Source organism: Eleutherodactylus coqui, chromosome 8, assembly GCF_035609145.1.
Source record: "Eleutherodactylus coqui strain aEleCoq1 chromosome 8, aEleCoq1.hap1, whole genome shotgun sequence".
NCBI lineage: Eukaryota > Metazoa > Chordata > Amphibia > Anura > Eleutherodactylidae > Eleutherodactylus > Eleutherodactylus coqui.
In genome coordinates, this window is record NC_089844.1 from 194,544,554 (window position 1) to 194,561,418 (window position 16,865).

At 47.0% G+C, this 16,865-nt stretch overlaps 1 protein-coding gene across 2 annotated transcripts in view; it reads right to left on the reverse strand.

Moving 5' to 3' along the window:
- LOC136577722 (putative methyltransferase DDB_G0268948) overlaps positions 1–12,123 on the reverse strand; it is a 35,929-nt gene extending 23,806 nt beyond the window's left edge. The window contains exons 1-2 of one of the 2 annotated variants that reach the window (XM_066577642.1): positions 12,106–12,123; positions 2,460–2,594 (exon numbers count right to left, since the gene is read on the reverse strand). In XM_066577642.1, coding sequence (XP_066433739.1) covers positions 2,460–2,570 — 111 coding nt within the window. In that variant the 5' untranslated portion in view covers positions 2,571–2,594; positions 12,106–12,123. Of the gene's footprint in view, positions 1–2,459; positions 2,595–2,984; positions 3,105–12,105 lie in introns of those variants that run through there. The other variant, XM_066577641.1, reaches the window with a different exon arrangement.
- Between the last annotated feature and the right edge of the window lie 4,742 nt (positions 12,124–16,865).

Consider the following 16,865-nt stretch of genomic DNA (forward strand, 5'->3'; position numbering starts at 1 on the left):
GAACTGTCGGCTTTGAGGACATGGCAACAGTCAAACTGGTAAGCATTTGATACTGTTTCCCCGAAAATAAGCCCTATCCTGATTTTTGGGGATTTTCGGGAGGCTTGAAATATAAGCCCTACCCCTCAAATAAGCCCTAGTCATACTACATAGAAAACAAATAAAAAATAGGAATACATTACCCAGCAGGCTCGATCGAGGTCGCTCTCGCAGTCCTCGGCCGCCCATACATCACCACTTCTTGGTTACAGGATTCCTAAATCCCGCATCCACACGATGGCTGCGATTGGTTCTTTTGAGTGCGGCGGCTCAGCCAATGTAGAGCTCAAAGAACCAATCACAGCCATTGCGTGAAGGCGGGATTTATGAATCCAGTAACCAAGAAGTGATCCTATATGGCTGGCAGAGGACTGCGGGAACCGCGTTGGGAAGGACCTGGACTGAGCCTGGTAGGGGAAACACAGCATGAACACAACTTAACAATGCTTGACTCTCCCTAGTGGCTCTGTTGGCAGAAGCACAGCGGCGCCACTAGACTTAACATAGGAACCTTGACCCGGCTTGACAGGTCACTCAATGTATCAAACTCACATTTTATGATTTTACGGTGGTGGGGATGTCACAAATCTAATGACACCAAAATCATCCACCAAAGGTCACGGAAAGAGGTCAAAGTGTGGTGCAAGAAAAAACTGTAGGCGTCTTTAGAATAGAGTGTAGTGATTTTTTCTATTTTCCATGACAATCTATATTTAAAAAAACAATCCTAAAATCCTGCCTTGTTCACACTTAGCACAGGGCCTGATACTAGTCTGATGCTTCCTGATCTGTAGAGAACTACCATTCACAATATGTGATGTCACAGCTCACCTCCCCCCATCCCTGCACACTGACCACAAAGCCTTATACCAGTCTGGTGCTTGCTGATCTGTAGAGGAAAGTTTGCATCTCACTGACATCACAGGCAGGATTACACTGAGAGGTGAAGCCTATATGTAGATAACACAGGACCCACCATTCACAATAGATGTCACAGCTCTCCTCCTGTACACTGACCACTAATACTAGCCTGTCACTTCCTGATCTGTGTGAAGGGCCCATGAGGCTGTTGTAAAGCATCTCTCTAAATGCTGTTAAATGTAGCTCAGGCAAGCTGGCCGTCTGTCAGGGTTCAAACCTGGGAACTCCCATGCTCCAGGCGGAGAGCTATTCAGCCTAGACAGCTATCCCCCTACCTCCCTGCTCCTCTTGCTACAATTGCTGATTCTGTGTACCGACGTCCTGCTTACCCTGACTACACTACCTGTCTGCTCCTTCTATACCACAACTGATACTACCCGTGTACCAACCTCTGGCTTCCAATGACTACACTACCTGACTCCTCCTTCTGTACCACAACCAATACTACCCATGTATCGACCTCTGGCTTCACCCTGACTACACTACCTATGTACCGTCCTCTGGCTTCACCCTGACTACACTACCTGTGCACCGACCTTTGGCTTCACCCTGACTACACTACCTGTCTACTCCTTCTGCAACACAACCGATAGTACCTGTGTACCGACCTCTGGCTTCCCCTTGACTACACTACCTGCCTGCTCCTTCTGCATCACAACCGATACTACCCATGTACCAACATCTAGCTTCACCTTGACTACTCTACCTGCCTGCTCTTTATGTACCACAAGCACTACTACTCGGGTACCCACCTCTAGCTTCCTTCTGTACCCCAACCGAAACTACCCGTGTACCGACCTTTGGCTTACCCAGACTACTCTACCTGCTCCTTCTGTACCACAACTAATACTGCCTGTGTACCAACCTCCGGCTTCTCCCTGTGCAAGCTATCGTCCCGCGCTGGTCGCAATAAGAGACTCTGAACTTGCACCTGATCGTAATACCTCCATAGCCATGTACTAACAAGAAGGCCACTTGCAGTCCCTTTAAAGTGATGAGAGTAGATGTACAAGCGGGTCGTTAGCCGCAGAGGTGGAGCGGAAACTTCTACAGCCCGTGTCAGCCTGTGCTAGCTGTAAACATGGAGCTTTCTAGTGTCACATATACCTTGAATAGCTGTCGCCGAACGCTTGTTGGCCATACAGCCATAGTTTCTGACTCCTACATACACATGCACTCGGTTTTGCAGAGTGTTCATGTGTTTTATAAGAGTTTATCTTCAGGTAGGGGGGGAGGAGTTAAGATTCAATATGCCCCATACACATAGAAAAGTAGTCCAGTCAGACAAATTGGTGTGTTTGGATGACTTTTGACTAAGGTGTATGCAAGCCTTAAATTTATGGAGCAACTTTAAAAAGAAACTGAAAAATAAAAGTAAAACATTTATTTATTTTTTTTTACATTTTTCGGCATTTCCTGTGGGGCATAAATAATGTGCTCCTCTGTTCTAGGGGTCAGTACACAGCACTCGTGAAAAAGGAAATTAGAGACGTCCTTACTCTTTCATGCAGATAGCTGAAGATCATGTCTTGTATCTCTTGCGCCGGAGACAGTCTAAACTTTTGATAAGACGATGCATGTTCTTTACCCTCAAACAATTGTGTAGCCATCTCCAGATCCAGTTACACCGCCACCTACGTCATAAACAGGAAAGGGTTACGCCTGTGGGTATAGGACATAGGGTGAATTCAAAAGGCAAAGGCAGGAACTTTATTGCCTTTATATGAATTAGGCCGCTTTCACACCGCCAAGAAAATCGCGCAAGAATTGTCGCGCATTGCGAGACGCACAAATATGAACCCCATTCTTTTGAATGGACTCCAAAAGAAAATAATACAGGTTGTGGCAGCATAAGTGTTAAAAAATATAGCAAAACTTTATTGTTCCACAGTCATAAAATAGGCAGGCAATGTTTCAACTGTAAAAGGTCTTTCTCAAGCCGCTATGTGACAATCAGAACAGCCAGTCCAAGCGTGGGATTCGTTTTCATGCTGTCACGTCTCAGTCAGCACATAGTTAATTACTGGCCAGCACACCTTGTTTCTGTAGGTTCTTTCCAGACAAGCCAGGGTTAACAGCTCCTGTGCCTTCTAGTCTAGGTTAATTACCCTGCTAGTGTCTGAGAGGGGTGCTGGTTGTCTGCCAATCAGCTACTCCCTATAAGATCCAGCTCTTGCTGCCTGGGAGTGCCGATTATTCTCCAGTGATCCTTGAGCAGTCCTGCTGCTCAGACCTGCTGAGTTCTGGCTCTCATACTTTGACCTGTTCCATGCTTGTGCCGGGTGTTCTGCTGCTGCAGTAAAGTAGCTGCTGTGTCTTTACTAGTTATTAGTTATTCGTTCCGTTCCCGGTGTATCTGACTGCGTTCCTGCCCCAGGGGAAGTTACTTTGTTTTGATCCAGCTCTGCCTGTGTTCTGTAATTCTCCTGTCATGTTGGTCTATCCTTTCGGCCTAGCCTGTCAGTACTAGTAATTTGTCTTCTGCGTAGGTACGGCGGTTCCTTCCCGTCTTGCCACTAGGCAGCGTAGGGTTAGTGTTGGCGGCCTAGACCTGTCCACCTTTGGGACTACGTCCAGGAAGGGTCAGGGAGTCTCACACCGTGTGTACCCGTACACACTACTAGCATTGTAACCTACCCGCGCTGTGCGTACCTGTGCACACTACTAGTACTGTAACACATGCCTGCAGCAACTGAATGAGAAGCGAACGATTCTCATTTGTCATACAAACATTGGCTCGTGTTTATCTGTCACTTTTGTTCATTTAAAAACTAATCGCACATCATTACAAAACTTCTAGAACAGTCGTAAGAGCGCAGCGCGTTCCTCTCACCACAACCCCCACCCACGTTTTATCAGTTCACAGAGCTAAAAGGATAGCAGGACACTACAACACAAGAACTTGGTAGCCTGAACAACATCCGGTCTGTACTCCATTCCTTGCCATGTTCTCACAACCATGACCACTGTTACAGCAGTAATTGTATCACCAGGCTCACAGGTCTGGGGGCCATTCACATAACTTCAGAGGAAGAAATCCAGAAGTCTTCCCTGATACGCTTTGTTCCCGAGACCTTCCCCCATTTTTGCAGCTGTCTTTGGACTTGTCCTATTTTATCAATGTCTTGCTGTAGATGAGGCCTTCAGAGGTGGTCTCACCAGACCTCTAGACAGCAGGATCACACTCTCTTCTCCTACTGGTTAGGCCTCTCGCCATGCAGCAGAGTGTCCTACTTGCTTTCACTGCTGCCCGACCGCACTGCGCACTCATTTTGAAGCTGTCAGAAATGAGTCTCTAAAGCCTTCTCTTTTGAAGTCCCTTAACTGCAGTTTTGCAAAACATTTTTTTCAGTCCAAATTAGTTCACCAAACCCCCTAAAACTGGAGTATAACAGCGCACCATATGAGCCTTTACGGCTCTTAGGACAGTGTTATACACCAGGGTTCAGGACTAGCGTGCAGCAAACCAACCAGCTCCCAGCGGGGTTATGCTGAAGTGAACTTTTAGCAAAGTTCAATCTGAAAGGGAGGTGCAGTGAATTATTCCTTTTGGTGCATAAACAGGACTAAAAACTTGATGTGAATTTGAAAAATTTCTGCAACAAAAATCCAGGGACTACAAGAAAAACCCAGTTACTATTGCTGTTGAGCCCAGTTTGAGAAGTTGGACCTTGTGAGCTCCAGGGACTGTGTGGAAAGGATGCTCACTATCCCTATGCTCTATTTTACCATATTTAGCGCACCTTATCACCCATCACAAAAATGGGGTGCACTAAAACCCACTGCTGAAGGCATGAACACGAGTCTGGAAACTAAAATGAAATTGCAGTGTTCTGTCGACCGCATGTGTGAGAGTGGCCCAATAGTGGTCCCCGTGTAAGTGTACGATCTAACTAGCTCATCAGCTTGGAGAAATGCGCTAATGGCACCCTTGGAATGCCAGCTAGAAGCCTCACACCCTCTATGACAAGGATGATGAGGCAAAATTGTGCATCACTAGCCCAACAGATGCAGCAGCTCTGCCCCCTAGTGACCACTGGATATATGAGCACCATGCAGACACCATTTTCTAAGTTAGAGCAGCATGTGCCATATGGCATGCACTTTCCCTCCTGGATGAGTGCCAGTAGGCCCAGCAGCGCGGCCTGAAATGCCTAGAGAAAGAGCCAGTACTTGTGGAACAGAAGACCCATCAGAGTCCAAAAAAGTCCATTAGCACATTGGGTCTTGCAGGGGCCTATTTGAGAGTGTTAGCAGTGCTGCTGCTTGTTAAGCATCCTTCCAGGTAACCGTATCCTCCTGCGGAATGTGTTGTTATATAGCAAGGGAGTACAAACTGCAGGCCAGGGGCTACCTGTGCCCTACGATGCCTTACCCCAACCATCGGGTCACAGAAATACTTGTTTGTGTGAGAGTAGAGACGTGCCACCGCTCAGCAGTGGGCAAATACTGATGCTGCACTGTGGGGTCTCCAGAGGAGAGTCAGAGGCAGCCATCTACACGTCGCCCTCTGTCGCCGTTACCACAAAACTCATTCTTCAATTAAGCCACATGCATTCCCATTCCTGGTCTCCTCTGTTCTGGAATGCTGATCCAGGGGAGAAGGGACCTTTGTTCTCCTTATAGGTAGGAGTTCTGGAGGTGTGCTCTGCATCAGCATGTCCTACATGTAGGGACTCTGTCAGCACTATTTCGGATTCTAGGCTGCCACTAGGCACATGTATCACACTTGGACATAGGTCTGTATGCACCCAGTTTACTAATTAATCCAGCAGGAGTCTCTGTGTCCTCTTATCATTCACACACCCTGCTCAGCTTGGCTGTGGACCTTGGAGTGTTTGCACTATGCGGCCCACAGCCCCCCCCCCCCCCTAACCCCCCGGGGGCGCCCTATAATCCAAGACTGTTTTTCCAGGACTTTCTTTTTTTCAAAGTTAAAAGGGCTTAAAATGTATAAAAACGGAACAGTCACCCCTCCAGGCGGCTCCCTGCACTACTCTCTGGGAACTTGTTACTTGTGAATGGTGCCATGTAACACACCGTGTGCCCTGCTGAAAAACTGCGAAGGAATTCGAAATGGGGTGGAATGAAAAATAGGTAAAAAGACAAAATGCGTCATTTTGTAGGGATGTTTTTATGGCATTCATACTGCAGTAAAAAAGCCGTCCTTGTTAATCCGTGGCTCAGGACAATTACAAGACCAGTTTAGAGACTTTGTGGTGCTACTTTAACCCCTTAGCCACCAAGCTTTTTTTCCTTTTTCCATTTTCATTTTCCCCTCCCCACTTTCAAAAAATCGTAACTCTTTTATTTATCCATCAACGTCGCTGTATGAGGGCTTGCTTTTTTCGGGACGAGTTGTATTTTTCAATGGTGCTATTTAATGTACCATATAATGTACTGAAAATTTTTTTTTAAATTCTAAGTGGAGAGAAATGGAAAAAAATGAAATTCTGCCACCTATCGCTGCGTCATTTCTATGGCGCACAAACTGCAACAAAAATGACATAACTTTATTCTATGGGAAAGTACAATTACAACGATACCAAACAGTTTTTTCTTTTTTTTTTGCTGCACTAAAAATTTTAAAACTTTTCTGCAGCCATCTTCAATGCACAATAGCTTATTTTCTGTGGTCATAGTTGTGCGAGGGCTCATGCTTTGCGGGACGTCTTGTAGTTTGTGTTAGTACCATTTTGGAATACATACGATTTTTTGATAGCTTTTTATTGCATTTGTTTTGGAGCCAGGATGACCAAAAAAAAAGCACATTTCCGCCTTTTTTTTCTGACTACGTTCACTGTGCAGAGAAAATAATGTGTTATTTTGATAGATCGGACTTTTACGGCCGCAAAGATAGCAAATATACATTATTTTATTATTTAGATTCTTTTATTATAAACATGGCAAAAAGTTTTCTGGGTTTTTTTCTGCTTATTTTTTTACTTTTATTACATTTTTTGTTTGATTAGTAAAACTTTATTGTTCCTATTTTCACTTTTTTTACTCCCCGGAGGGAACAACTTGCAATGATTTAATCTCTCCTGTAGTATGATGTAATGCGACGGCATTACATCATACTGCTATCGGGCAGGCAGTCTATCAAGCCACACCACAGGCATGGCTTGATAGGCATTCTGCCATGACAGAAGGCCCCCAGCTGCCATGACTCCCACACTGTTCGGGGGATTTAAATGGTGCTGTCAGAATTGATAGCGGCATTTAAAGGGTTTACAGTTCCGATAAGCTGTGTGGCTGATCGGAGCTGCTGCCACCAGGTGTCGGCTTCAATAAATAGCTGGTGCTCGCGATGTATTGAGGCAGATCCTCACACGATCTCTCTTCATCCATACACCTTATGACTGTCTGTATCAGTGGTCTATCAGCAGTCGTTAAGGGGTTAAAAAACCAACATCTTTTATAAATAACATTTGAGCCCTAGAACTCAATCCTGCGCTGGCAATTTTTGGATAGCTTTTTATGAATTCCCCGTTTCTTGGAGACGGCAGGGCGCTTCCGGAATTTTGTATGTGGTAAATATGGCTTTAGGTTAAGAATGGGGGAAAATGTTCCATCTCTAATAGTCCCCCCCACCACCACCACCCCACCCCCATTTCCACGCGGCCGCGTATAAAACGAAACAGCGCACTGAAGGTACTGGGATTGCAGTGTAGGAGCTTGCTGAATGCGTATTTATGGATGAAGTCAACGTGGCCCATTTGTGGGGGGTTTTTGGCGTGCATGAAAACCACATCTTGCACAAAAAGTGAATAAAAAAAAAAATTAACGTGATACATAATGTCCCCGGGGGTCTACTCAAGGCCAAGACCCCAACACTTTCCCCTCCCCTGTGGGCTTGTTACAGTGGAGCCCATCCTCTCTGTGGGGTCATTTAGACTTGAGGCATCTAAATGGTTAACAGCTGGGATCAGAGCCATCTCTGATGGAGGACATGGGACATCACGGAATGATTGCGGATTCAAGCCCGCTGCTGGCGCCATCTTATGGTGACGATGCATCAGCCTGCAAGTAGGTCATCAGAGTGTGGCGCTGGCAGCCTCATTGTAGTGCGGCCTCACATGGGTGCAGCACTCTGATTAGTCAGTGACCAGACACAGATCGTTGTTCACCCACACACTTACGTATATTCATAGTGCAACAAAGACTACGGCGATCTCCATCATACTGCATATTCCATGTGACAGCGCCTGTTCTCTGCGGGGAGTAATAACCGCTGTACGGAATAACGGAATAACTATTGGGTGCGTTGGTTATACGCAGCAGTGCTGAGCAACAGCGGGGAATGTAAGGAAAGGAATAGAAACAAGTCGGCCTGCGCATAAGAGCGAGCGAGAGATAGTGACAGCAAGGCTGAGATACCGCACACAACATATCCACGAGCTCAAGAAACCGCACGACGAGCGTGAGATACTGACAGCAAGGCCAAGATAACACGTTAAGCGCGAGATACGAGCGAGCTCAAAATACTGCACGCCAAGCGCGAGATACAAGCGAGCTCAAAATACTGCACACCAAGAGCGAGATGCTGGCAGTAAGGCTGAGATAACACACGCCGAGCACAAGATACCGCACACTGAGGGGCGTGGCCTAGCAGAGTACCAGAATGGTCGTATAGACCGGAGCTCCGAGATCCCAGGCTCTCAATAGCGACTTTAACGTTACTTCAGCAGCTGACACTTACGGTATTAGCAGTTCCAAAGCTCCGTTATGAAAGAATATCCAGAAAGGATAAGCGAGTCTGGTCATCGCTCTCACTCAGGTGAACTTTTCCATCCCCTGATGAACAAACCCACACTCTGGGGGGGGGGGGGGGGGGGACTAGATCGTAGAGAAACTATCTCTTCTTAAGGACGATCCTGCAATACTCCAAAGCTATTTCCGATGCCTTGGTACAGTACTTTGACATTAACTCCACTCCAGAGGTGTCCTCACTAACGGTATGGAATGTGCACAAGGTTTTTATCAGAGGCGTTCTCATCAAGATGAGTGCTGGACATAAGAGGAAAAGGGCGGTCCAGACTACCGAAATACTTTCAAAACTTACAAACACCGAGTTGTTGCTTTGGGACTCTCCTTCAGGCGACGCTCATGAAAAGCTCTTTTGCTTTAGAGAAGAATTGCCTACCCTCCTTATGGAAAACTTTGATAGGGCAAAGAAATCCTCTTGAGTTAATTATGCCTCAGTTAATAAATCCTCCCGCCTGATGGCGAATCTAGCTAAAAACAGAATAATAAAAGCAAAATTTTGATTCATAGCTAGCTGGGGTAAAAAAGTCTACCACACAAAACAGATAACCGAGATTTTTTGCCAATTTTATGAAAGACTATAACTTATAACTTAAAGAAGACGGCTCCAATCCTCAGCCGACCCCACAAAAAAATGTTGTTCCACCTCCAGGACCTGAAGCTTCCCTCTTACTCAGAGACCCAAAGTACATACCTAAATGAACCTATATTGGCAATAGAAACACTTGCCAACTAAAATATTAAAATCTCAAAAATCTCCAGGGTCAGATGGCTTTTCCAATAAGTACTATAAGCTATTTACATCCACCCTTGCACCGCACATGGCCCTTGCATTTAATCAGGCTATATTGCAAAGCAAACTTCCTGGGGAGATGCTTGAGGCCACAGCGGTTACCAGGACACTATACACATTCCCTATGTCCAGGGTTCTAATTGATGGTACACTATCTGAATCCTTTCATAGCACAAATGGCACTCACCAGGGATGCCCACTTTCCCCATTGATTTTTATTTTAGCGATAGAACCCTTAGCGGAACACATTAGATCGAATCCCCACATCCACGGGATACATGCAAGCGTTTGACAACATAAAATAAGTCTGAATTTCAGGAAGCCAATAGAAGCCGTCCGATCTGCGGCATACCCGGAACTGTCACTCCGAGTGTGCTGCAGGTACAATGGGAAAGCAGGAGATTTTAAAAATAAAAGAAGTCTCCACTGCGCATGTGCGGGGGGGCATGCCGGCCCACATGCAAGGAGGAGACGGACCACCTGCACACATCCGTGGAATCCCGCGGCGGGGCTCCCGCCCTTGGAACCCAACCCGCCCGTGGCCATGAGGCCTAAACTTTTCCAAATCACAGATCTTGAGTATACATGTAAGTGAAGAATTAAAAAGTTACAACACGAACTTCCTTTTCAGTGACAAACAAAAAGTATCCCTTATTTAAAAATACATCAGTCTCCCCCTGACAGATTTGGTCCCCACAAACTACCTTCCCTTATTAAAAGATCTACAAAGCGAACTTGATATATATAAAAAAACAAGTTGCCTGGCTTGGCCGCATATAAGATGATGATCCTTCAGAAACTAGTATATTACTTCCCAACACTGCCATGACCCGGGTATAACGGAGTTGTCGCTGCTATGACCTTCCCTCACCATTTCCCCACCTACCATTCGCCGCACAAACCACCGACACCATCTGTTGGATAAATTTGGCCACAGCAGCCATTTTATTATCACAAACAACATTAATACATTTTAAAACTTATTTCACCCCAACCTCAATAATAACAATATCCCCCAAATGTAAACCTGGAAGAGGACCTTGGAGCCCACCCCCTGTCTCTACCACATCCTACCGCCTCACACCAACAAGGGGATAGCTGTCCCGGCCACCCGCCGCAACTTGGCTGACTCAGGCAACGCTATCCCCAAAACCTTTTCTAAACTTTTCCTCCCGCCGCAGGTCGGCAAACTCGGGAGACCGACGACACTCTCCCTTAACCTCCGGCCGCCGTCTCTTACCGACCCCGAGGCCGGCTAGCCACCCCTGGCTAGCCTCTCCCCCCGACTATCAGGGCTCCGCCCTGTAACCCCGGAGGCGACAGGCCACAAATTACAACAAAGGAGGGGAAAAGGGGGCTATGTAGCCCCTGCCATTCCCCCACTACCTTCTATACGGGCTCCAAGGGTCCCTCTCCCTCCCCCGCTGCTATGACAAGAACTCCTTCTCCTGTCCCCACCTCCCCCATCTTGTTTCCTCTAGGGTGGGCGGGTGGGACTCTTTTGCTTGCTTCCCCTCTTCTTCTTTTCGCCGCTCTGGGCCTCTCCCGTGCTTGCTGCTTCTTATATATTGCCTCCCGGTTGAGGCCCCGCCCCCTCCCAGAACCCACTGCGCCTGATGACGCCTCTCCTCCCCGTTAACCCTTTCATGCCGCTTCCCGCCTACCGCCCTGCGGGCTTCCGGCTCCGGCGGTTCTTTACCGGTCCCTCAGTCAATAAGGTTAAAATTCCAAAAACAACTGACCAATTATGTCTGGGCTGGAAAGCCACCTAGAATATCTCTTTTAGTTCTAGCTCTCCACAAGTCCCAAGGAGAAGTTGACCTTCCTAATCTTGAAGAAAATTGCTGTGCCATTTACTTTGTGAACCATGACAGGATTGGCTTAAAGTCCTCGATCAGCTGGCCTAGTCTGGAAGCAGAGTTAGTTGGATCTGAACCTCTAACTGCTATGATTTATGCAAAAACCCCTATCGATGTCAGTCCCTTACACCCAATGCCATGCTTCCCCTCCCTTTCTCTACCTATGCAGGCAACTATTGAGGCTTGGGATAAGTTAGTACAAACCTCTGATAAAATAACGTCCTACATAACAAAAAGGATTCCCATTGACACCCTAGAATATTTTATCCCAGGAATCAAATGAATCACTTGGTCTAAAAATGGCATAAAATATACCTCAAATCCATTTATTGATGACAATATCAAATCATTTTGGTCCTTAGTAAATGAATTTGAGTTACCTAAGGCCGCCTGCAGACGGCCGGGTCGGATCCTCGCAGAGCCCCGCACAGAAACAAAACAGGCTACGGCTTGTTTGCCGCGTGAGATTTCGCGCGGCCAAACCGCAGACGTCTGCCTAGGATTGCGTTTGCTAACGCAATCCTATGGCAGCTTCCGAGGGCAGAAATTCCGCGGGAAATCTGTCTGCAGGCGGCCTAAAACAGATATGTTTAAATATTTTCAAGTGCGATCATTTCTCCAGGCGACCCAATTATATAATATAAATATTCCAGAAGCGGTGTCACAAGGCCTCGCCAAAACTCAACAAGCTAATAAAGCCAAAACCTGGTTCTTTTGCGACCTTACTGCAGGAAACCTGAGGCCCGGGAAGAAATGCCAGCTCCTAAACTGGGAAGGAGATTTGGAAGTAGATCACCAAAAGCTGGACAGAAATTTTTGGGTGGGCAGATTGAGCTACCAGATGTGCAAGTATGAAGCACATCTGAAGGGATTGACAAGATCCTATCTCACACCCTGGTGCCTAGTCGCTGATGCCCTCTGCTGGAGAGGATGCGAGCAGGAGAAGTCGCTCTTACACATATTTTGGTCGCGTTTGCTAATCGCAAGTATTTTCTCTGCTAAACAAACTGAGGGGTAAACGTCCCAAAGCCCACTGGCACGGCCCTCCTACTGCTGGATGGAAAATTAATTAACTCATCGACCAAACAATTGATACGCCAATACTGCTGGGAGCAAAACTGTTCATTGCTGGACGATGGCGAACAACCGCCATCATTAGGGGAATCTGTACAAACGGCATCTGAACATAGCATTCGTGAAAACGGTCTGACTCTTAGAAAGAATGCCATATTAAAGTACGGCTGTGTGGAGTCCTTGGCGTACTAGGTTTCCTTTTTGTTTGAACTTGCCGTATGTCCTTCCCTCCCTCCCCTATAGAAGAACTCCCAGAACTGGCGTTCACTCTTTCCCATGTAATATCTTTGAAAAATATGCATTACAGTGAACATATGACAAGATAATTGTAAGTAAGCGCTCCGAACACCAGTGTTTGATGACTGACTCGCTATTGAATGTTACTCTTTGTAAAATCATTGAGGTGGTAATAAAAACTGATCGATTACAAAAAAGAAACCACACGCCGATCGCAAAAAAAACGTACGCCACGTGCAAGATACTTATAATAAGAGAGACCTCAGGCAGCAGATTTGGTGCGGTTGTATTTTATGCATTCATAGGAATACACAGACAATAATACCTCCTCAGCACACAAGATGGCGACGTTTCGACTCTAAAGAATGAGTCTTTGTCAACTATATCTACGTGCAATATACTGGCAGCAAGGCTAAGGTAACACAGTGAGCGCAAGATACCAGCGAGCTGAAGAAACCGCATGCCAAGCGCGAGATACTGACAGCAAGGCTGAGGTAACACATGGCGAGCGCGAGATACAAGTGAGCTCAAGAAACCGCATGCCAAGAGCGAGATACTGACAGCAAGGCTAAGGTAACACACAGTAAGCGCAAGATACCAGCGAGCTGAAGAAACCGCATGCCAAGCGCGAGATACTGACAGCAAGGCTGAGGTAACACAGTGAGCGCAAGATACCAGCGAGCTGAAGAAACCGCATGCCAAGCGCGAGATACTGACAGCAAGGCTGAGGTAATACATGGCGAGCGCGAGATACTGACAGCAAGGCTAAGGTAACACACAGTGAGCGCAAGATACCAGCGAGCTGAGGAAACCGCATGCCAAGCGCGAGATACTGACAGCAAGGCTGAGGTAACACATGGCGAGCGCGAGATACAAGTGAGCACAAGAAACCGCATGCCAAGCGCGAGATACTGACAGCAAGGCTAAGGTAACACAGTGAGCGCAAGATACCAGCGAGCTGAAGAAACCGCATGCCAAGCGCGAGATACTGACAGCAAGGCTGAGGTAACACATGGCGAGCGCGAGATACAAGTGAGCTCAAGAAACCGCATGCCAAGCGCGAGATACTGACAGCAAGGCTAAGGTAACACACAGTAAGCGCAAGATACCAGCGAGCTGAAGAAACCGCATGCCAAGCGCGAGATACTTACAGCAAGGCTGAGGTAACACAGTGAGCGCAAGATACCAGCGAGCTGAAGAAACCGCATGCCAAGCGCGAGATACTGACAGCAAGGCTGAGGTAATACATGGCGAGCGCGAGATACTGACAGCAAGGCTAAGGTAACACACAGTGAGCGCAAGATACCAGCGAGCTGAGGAAACCGCATGCCAAGCGCGAGATACTGACAGCAAGGCTGAGGTAACACATGGCGAGCGCGAGATACAAGTGAGCTCAAGAAACCGCATGCCAAGCGCGAGATACTGACAGCAAGGCTGAGGTAATACATGGCGAGCGCAAGATACTGACAGCAAGGCTGAGGTAACACATGGCGAGCGCGAGATACAAGTGAGCTCAAGAAACCGCATGCCAAGCGCGAGATACTGACAGCAAGGCTGAGGTAATACATGGCGAGCGCAAGATACTGACAGCAAGGCTGAGGTAACACATGGCGAGCGCGAGATACAAGTGAGCTCAAGAAACCGCATGCCAAGCGCGAGATACTGACAGCAAGGCTAAGGTAACACACAGTGAGCGCAAGATACCAGCGAACTCAAGAAACCGCTCTCCACCGCCCAGTCCTACCTGATTGGTGGGACTATTGACAGGGCGACACGCCTCCTCCAGCCGTCAACAATCTGGCTCTGTGTCAACTAAGGGGACACAGGATAATCGGGTGAGAGGTTCTTACTGCTTTCACTGCGGGATACAATGGGCCACGATTTACAGCATGGGGCTTTGTTTCTCCAACATGATAATGGTTACTTGGAGATTTTTTCTATTGGCAATGCCTAGAACCTTGGGATTGGACAAACGAACTAGACCAACCCTTTAGGGGGCGTGACTAAGGGCTATATAAAGAGGCTGTGTTCGGGTGGCTCCTCATTCCCTAGCCTACCATCAAGGCGATGGGACCTCTTTATTATTTTGACACACTAAGCCTACTAGGGAAATGATCTATGCTGTAGATTTTATCTTTCAGACATCTGACTAAGGCGATTGTGCTTTGGGGATATTAGCCTTCATCTATTTATCCTAACTTGGCAGTTTGGCATGCTAGGAGGATTGACTCCGGGCTCATTTAGCCATTAGTGCCAGCCATAAGTTTTTGGCTGTAAGTCGGGACTACCAAGTTATCGGACTATTGCATAAATGGAAAGCATAAGTCTACTCAATTCAGTCAGATGCTCTTAATATATACGCTAGATCAATCTTCCCAAAAAAAGGAGACTTAGGCATCTGTATCTCTTTTTAAGCCTTCTTCCTTTTTTTGCTTAGAGTTAGCAGCATGAGCATTTTTGGTATCTAGGACCTAATACTTTGGCGCATATTTATCACTTGGTTCCTCATCTTGAGCCTAAGTGACTAACCTCCGTTATTGACACTAGACATTCAGTACTATTACTCCTGAAGATCCACTCCTACGAAGCGGTGAAACGCGTCGCGACTAAAGTACGATGCAATGAGTTCAAAATTAGTGCATCAAACGGAAAAAGATTAAAGTATGATGCAATAAGTTAAAAATTTGTGCAAATGGAAAATTATAGATGTTGCTTACATACCAATAAGCTTTTTTAAAGATTTTTGTTTTGTGAGCTACATATAAATACCTGGACCGAAACACCCGTGTTAGTTTCGGTCAGACTGAACAATTTAAACTAAGACAGTGTGATTACCTCACCCTTTGGTAGAGGAGCTATCATCTTCTAACACAGTCACACTATAATATGCGCAGTTTCAGTCAATCAATCATACTCTAAGAATGGTGAACCCACCATTATCGAGAGGGTCTTGACTAGAGATGAGCGAACGTAGTCGTCCGAGCTTGATACTCGTTCGAGTATTAGCGTGTTCGAGATGCTCGTTACTCGTGACGAGTACCACGCGATGTTCGAGTTACTTTCACTTTCATCTCTGAGACGTTAGCGCGCTTTTCTGGCCAATACAAAGACAGGGAAGGAATTACAACTTCCCCCTGCGACGTTCAAGCCCTATACCACCCCCCTGCAGTGAGTGGCTGGCGAGATCAGGTGTCACCCGAGTATAAAAATCGGCCCCTCCCGCGGCTCGCCACAGATGCGTTCTGACATAGAGGAGGGAAAGTGCTGTCTTGGTGGAGCTGCTATAGGGAGAGCGTTAGGAGTATTTTAGGCTTCAAGAACCCCAACGGTCCTTCTTAGGGCCACATCTAACCGTGTGCAGTACTGTGGAGGCTGCTTTTTGCAGTGTTGCACATTTTTTTTTTGGGTATATCGGCCGTGCAGAGCATTGCGCCCTGCAGTAATACTCCAGGGCCAGAAGTGGTGGTTAGGCAGGGACAGAAGACATATATTGTGAGGCAGGGACAGAAGACATATTGATTGAACATAGGCAGTGGGCCTTTGCAAAAACATTTCGGGAAAAAAATCTATTTGGGCTGCCTGTGACTGTCCTCAGTGTTCTGGGTCTCTGCTGGGTGTAGTAGTCCTCCAAATTCATACGCAGCCAGCTAAGTGTTACAGCAGGCTTGCGCAAAATTATTTCCTGGCTCTGTCTGGACTGTTAAATCACCGCTGTATTGCAGTCCACAGTGCAACACTCTGCAGTTCTTTGACATACTCCAGGGCCAGAAGCGCTTAGGCAGGGACAGGAGACATATTGATTGAATATAGGCAGTGGGCCTTTGCAAAAACATTTGGGGAAAAAAATCTATTTGGGCTGCCTGTGACTGTCCTCAGTGTTCTGGGTCTCTGCTGGGTGTAGTAGTTCTCCAAATTCATAAGCAGCCAGCTAAGTGTTACAGCAGGCTTGCGCAAAATTAGTTCCTGGCGTTCCGTAAGCGAAGTCAGCCTCCAACCACAGGCCAATAAGCGGCACATTTAATTACAGCGTTCTGTTTCTGCACTACTGGTAATACACCATGCTGAGGGGTAGGGGTAGGCCTAGAGGATGTGGACGCGGGCGAGGACGCGGAGGCCCAAGTCAGGGTGTGGGCACAGGCCGAGCCAGTGCGGTGGCCAGGGGTAGTGGCAGGGCC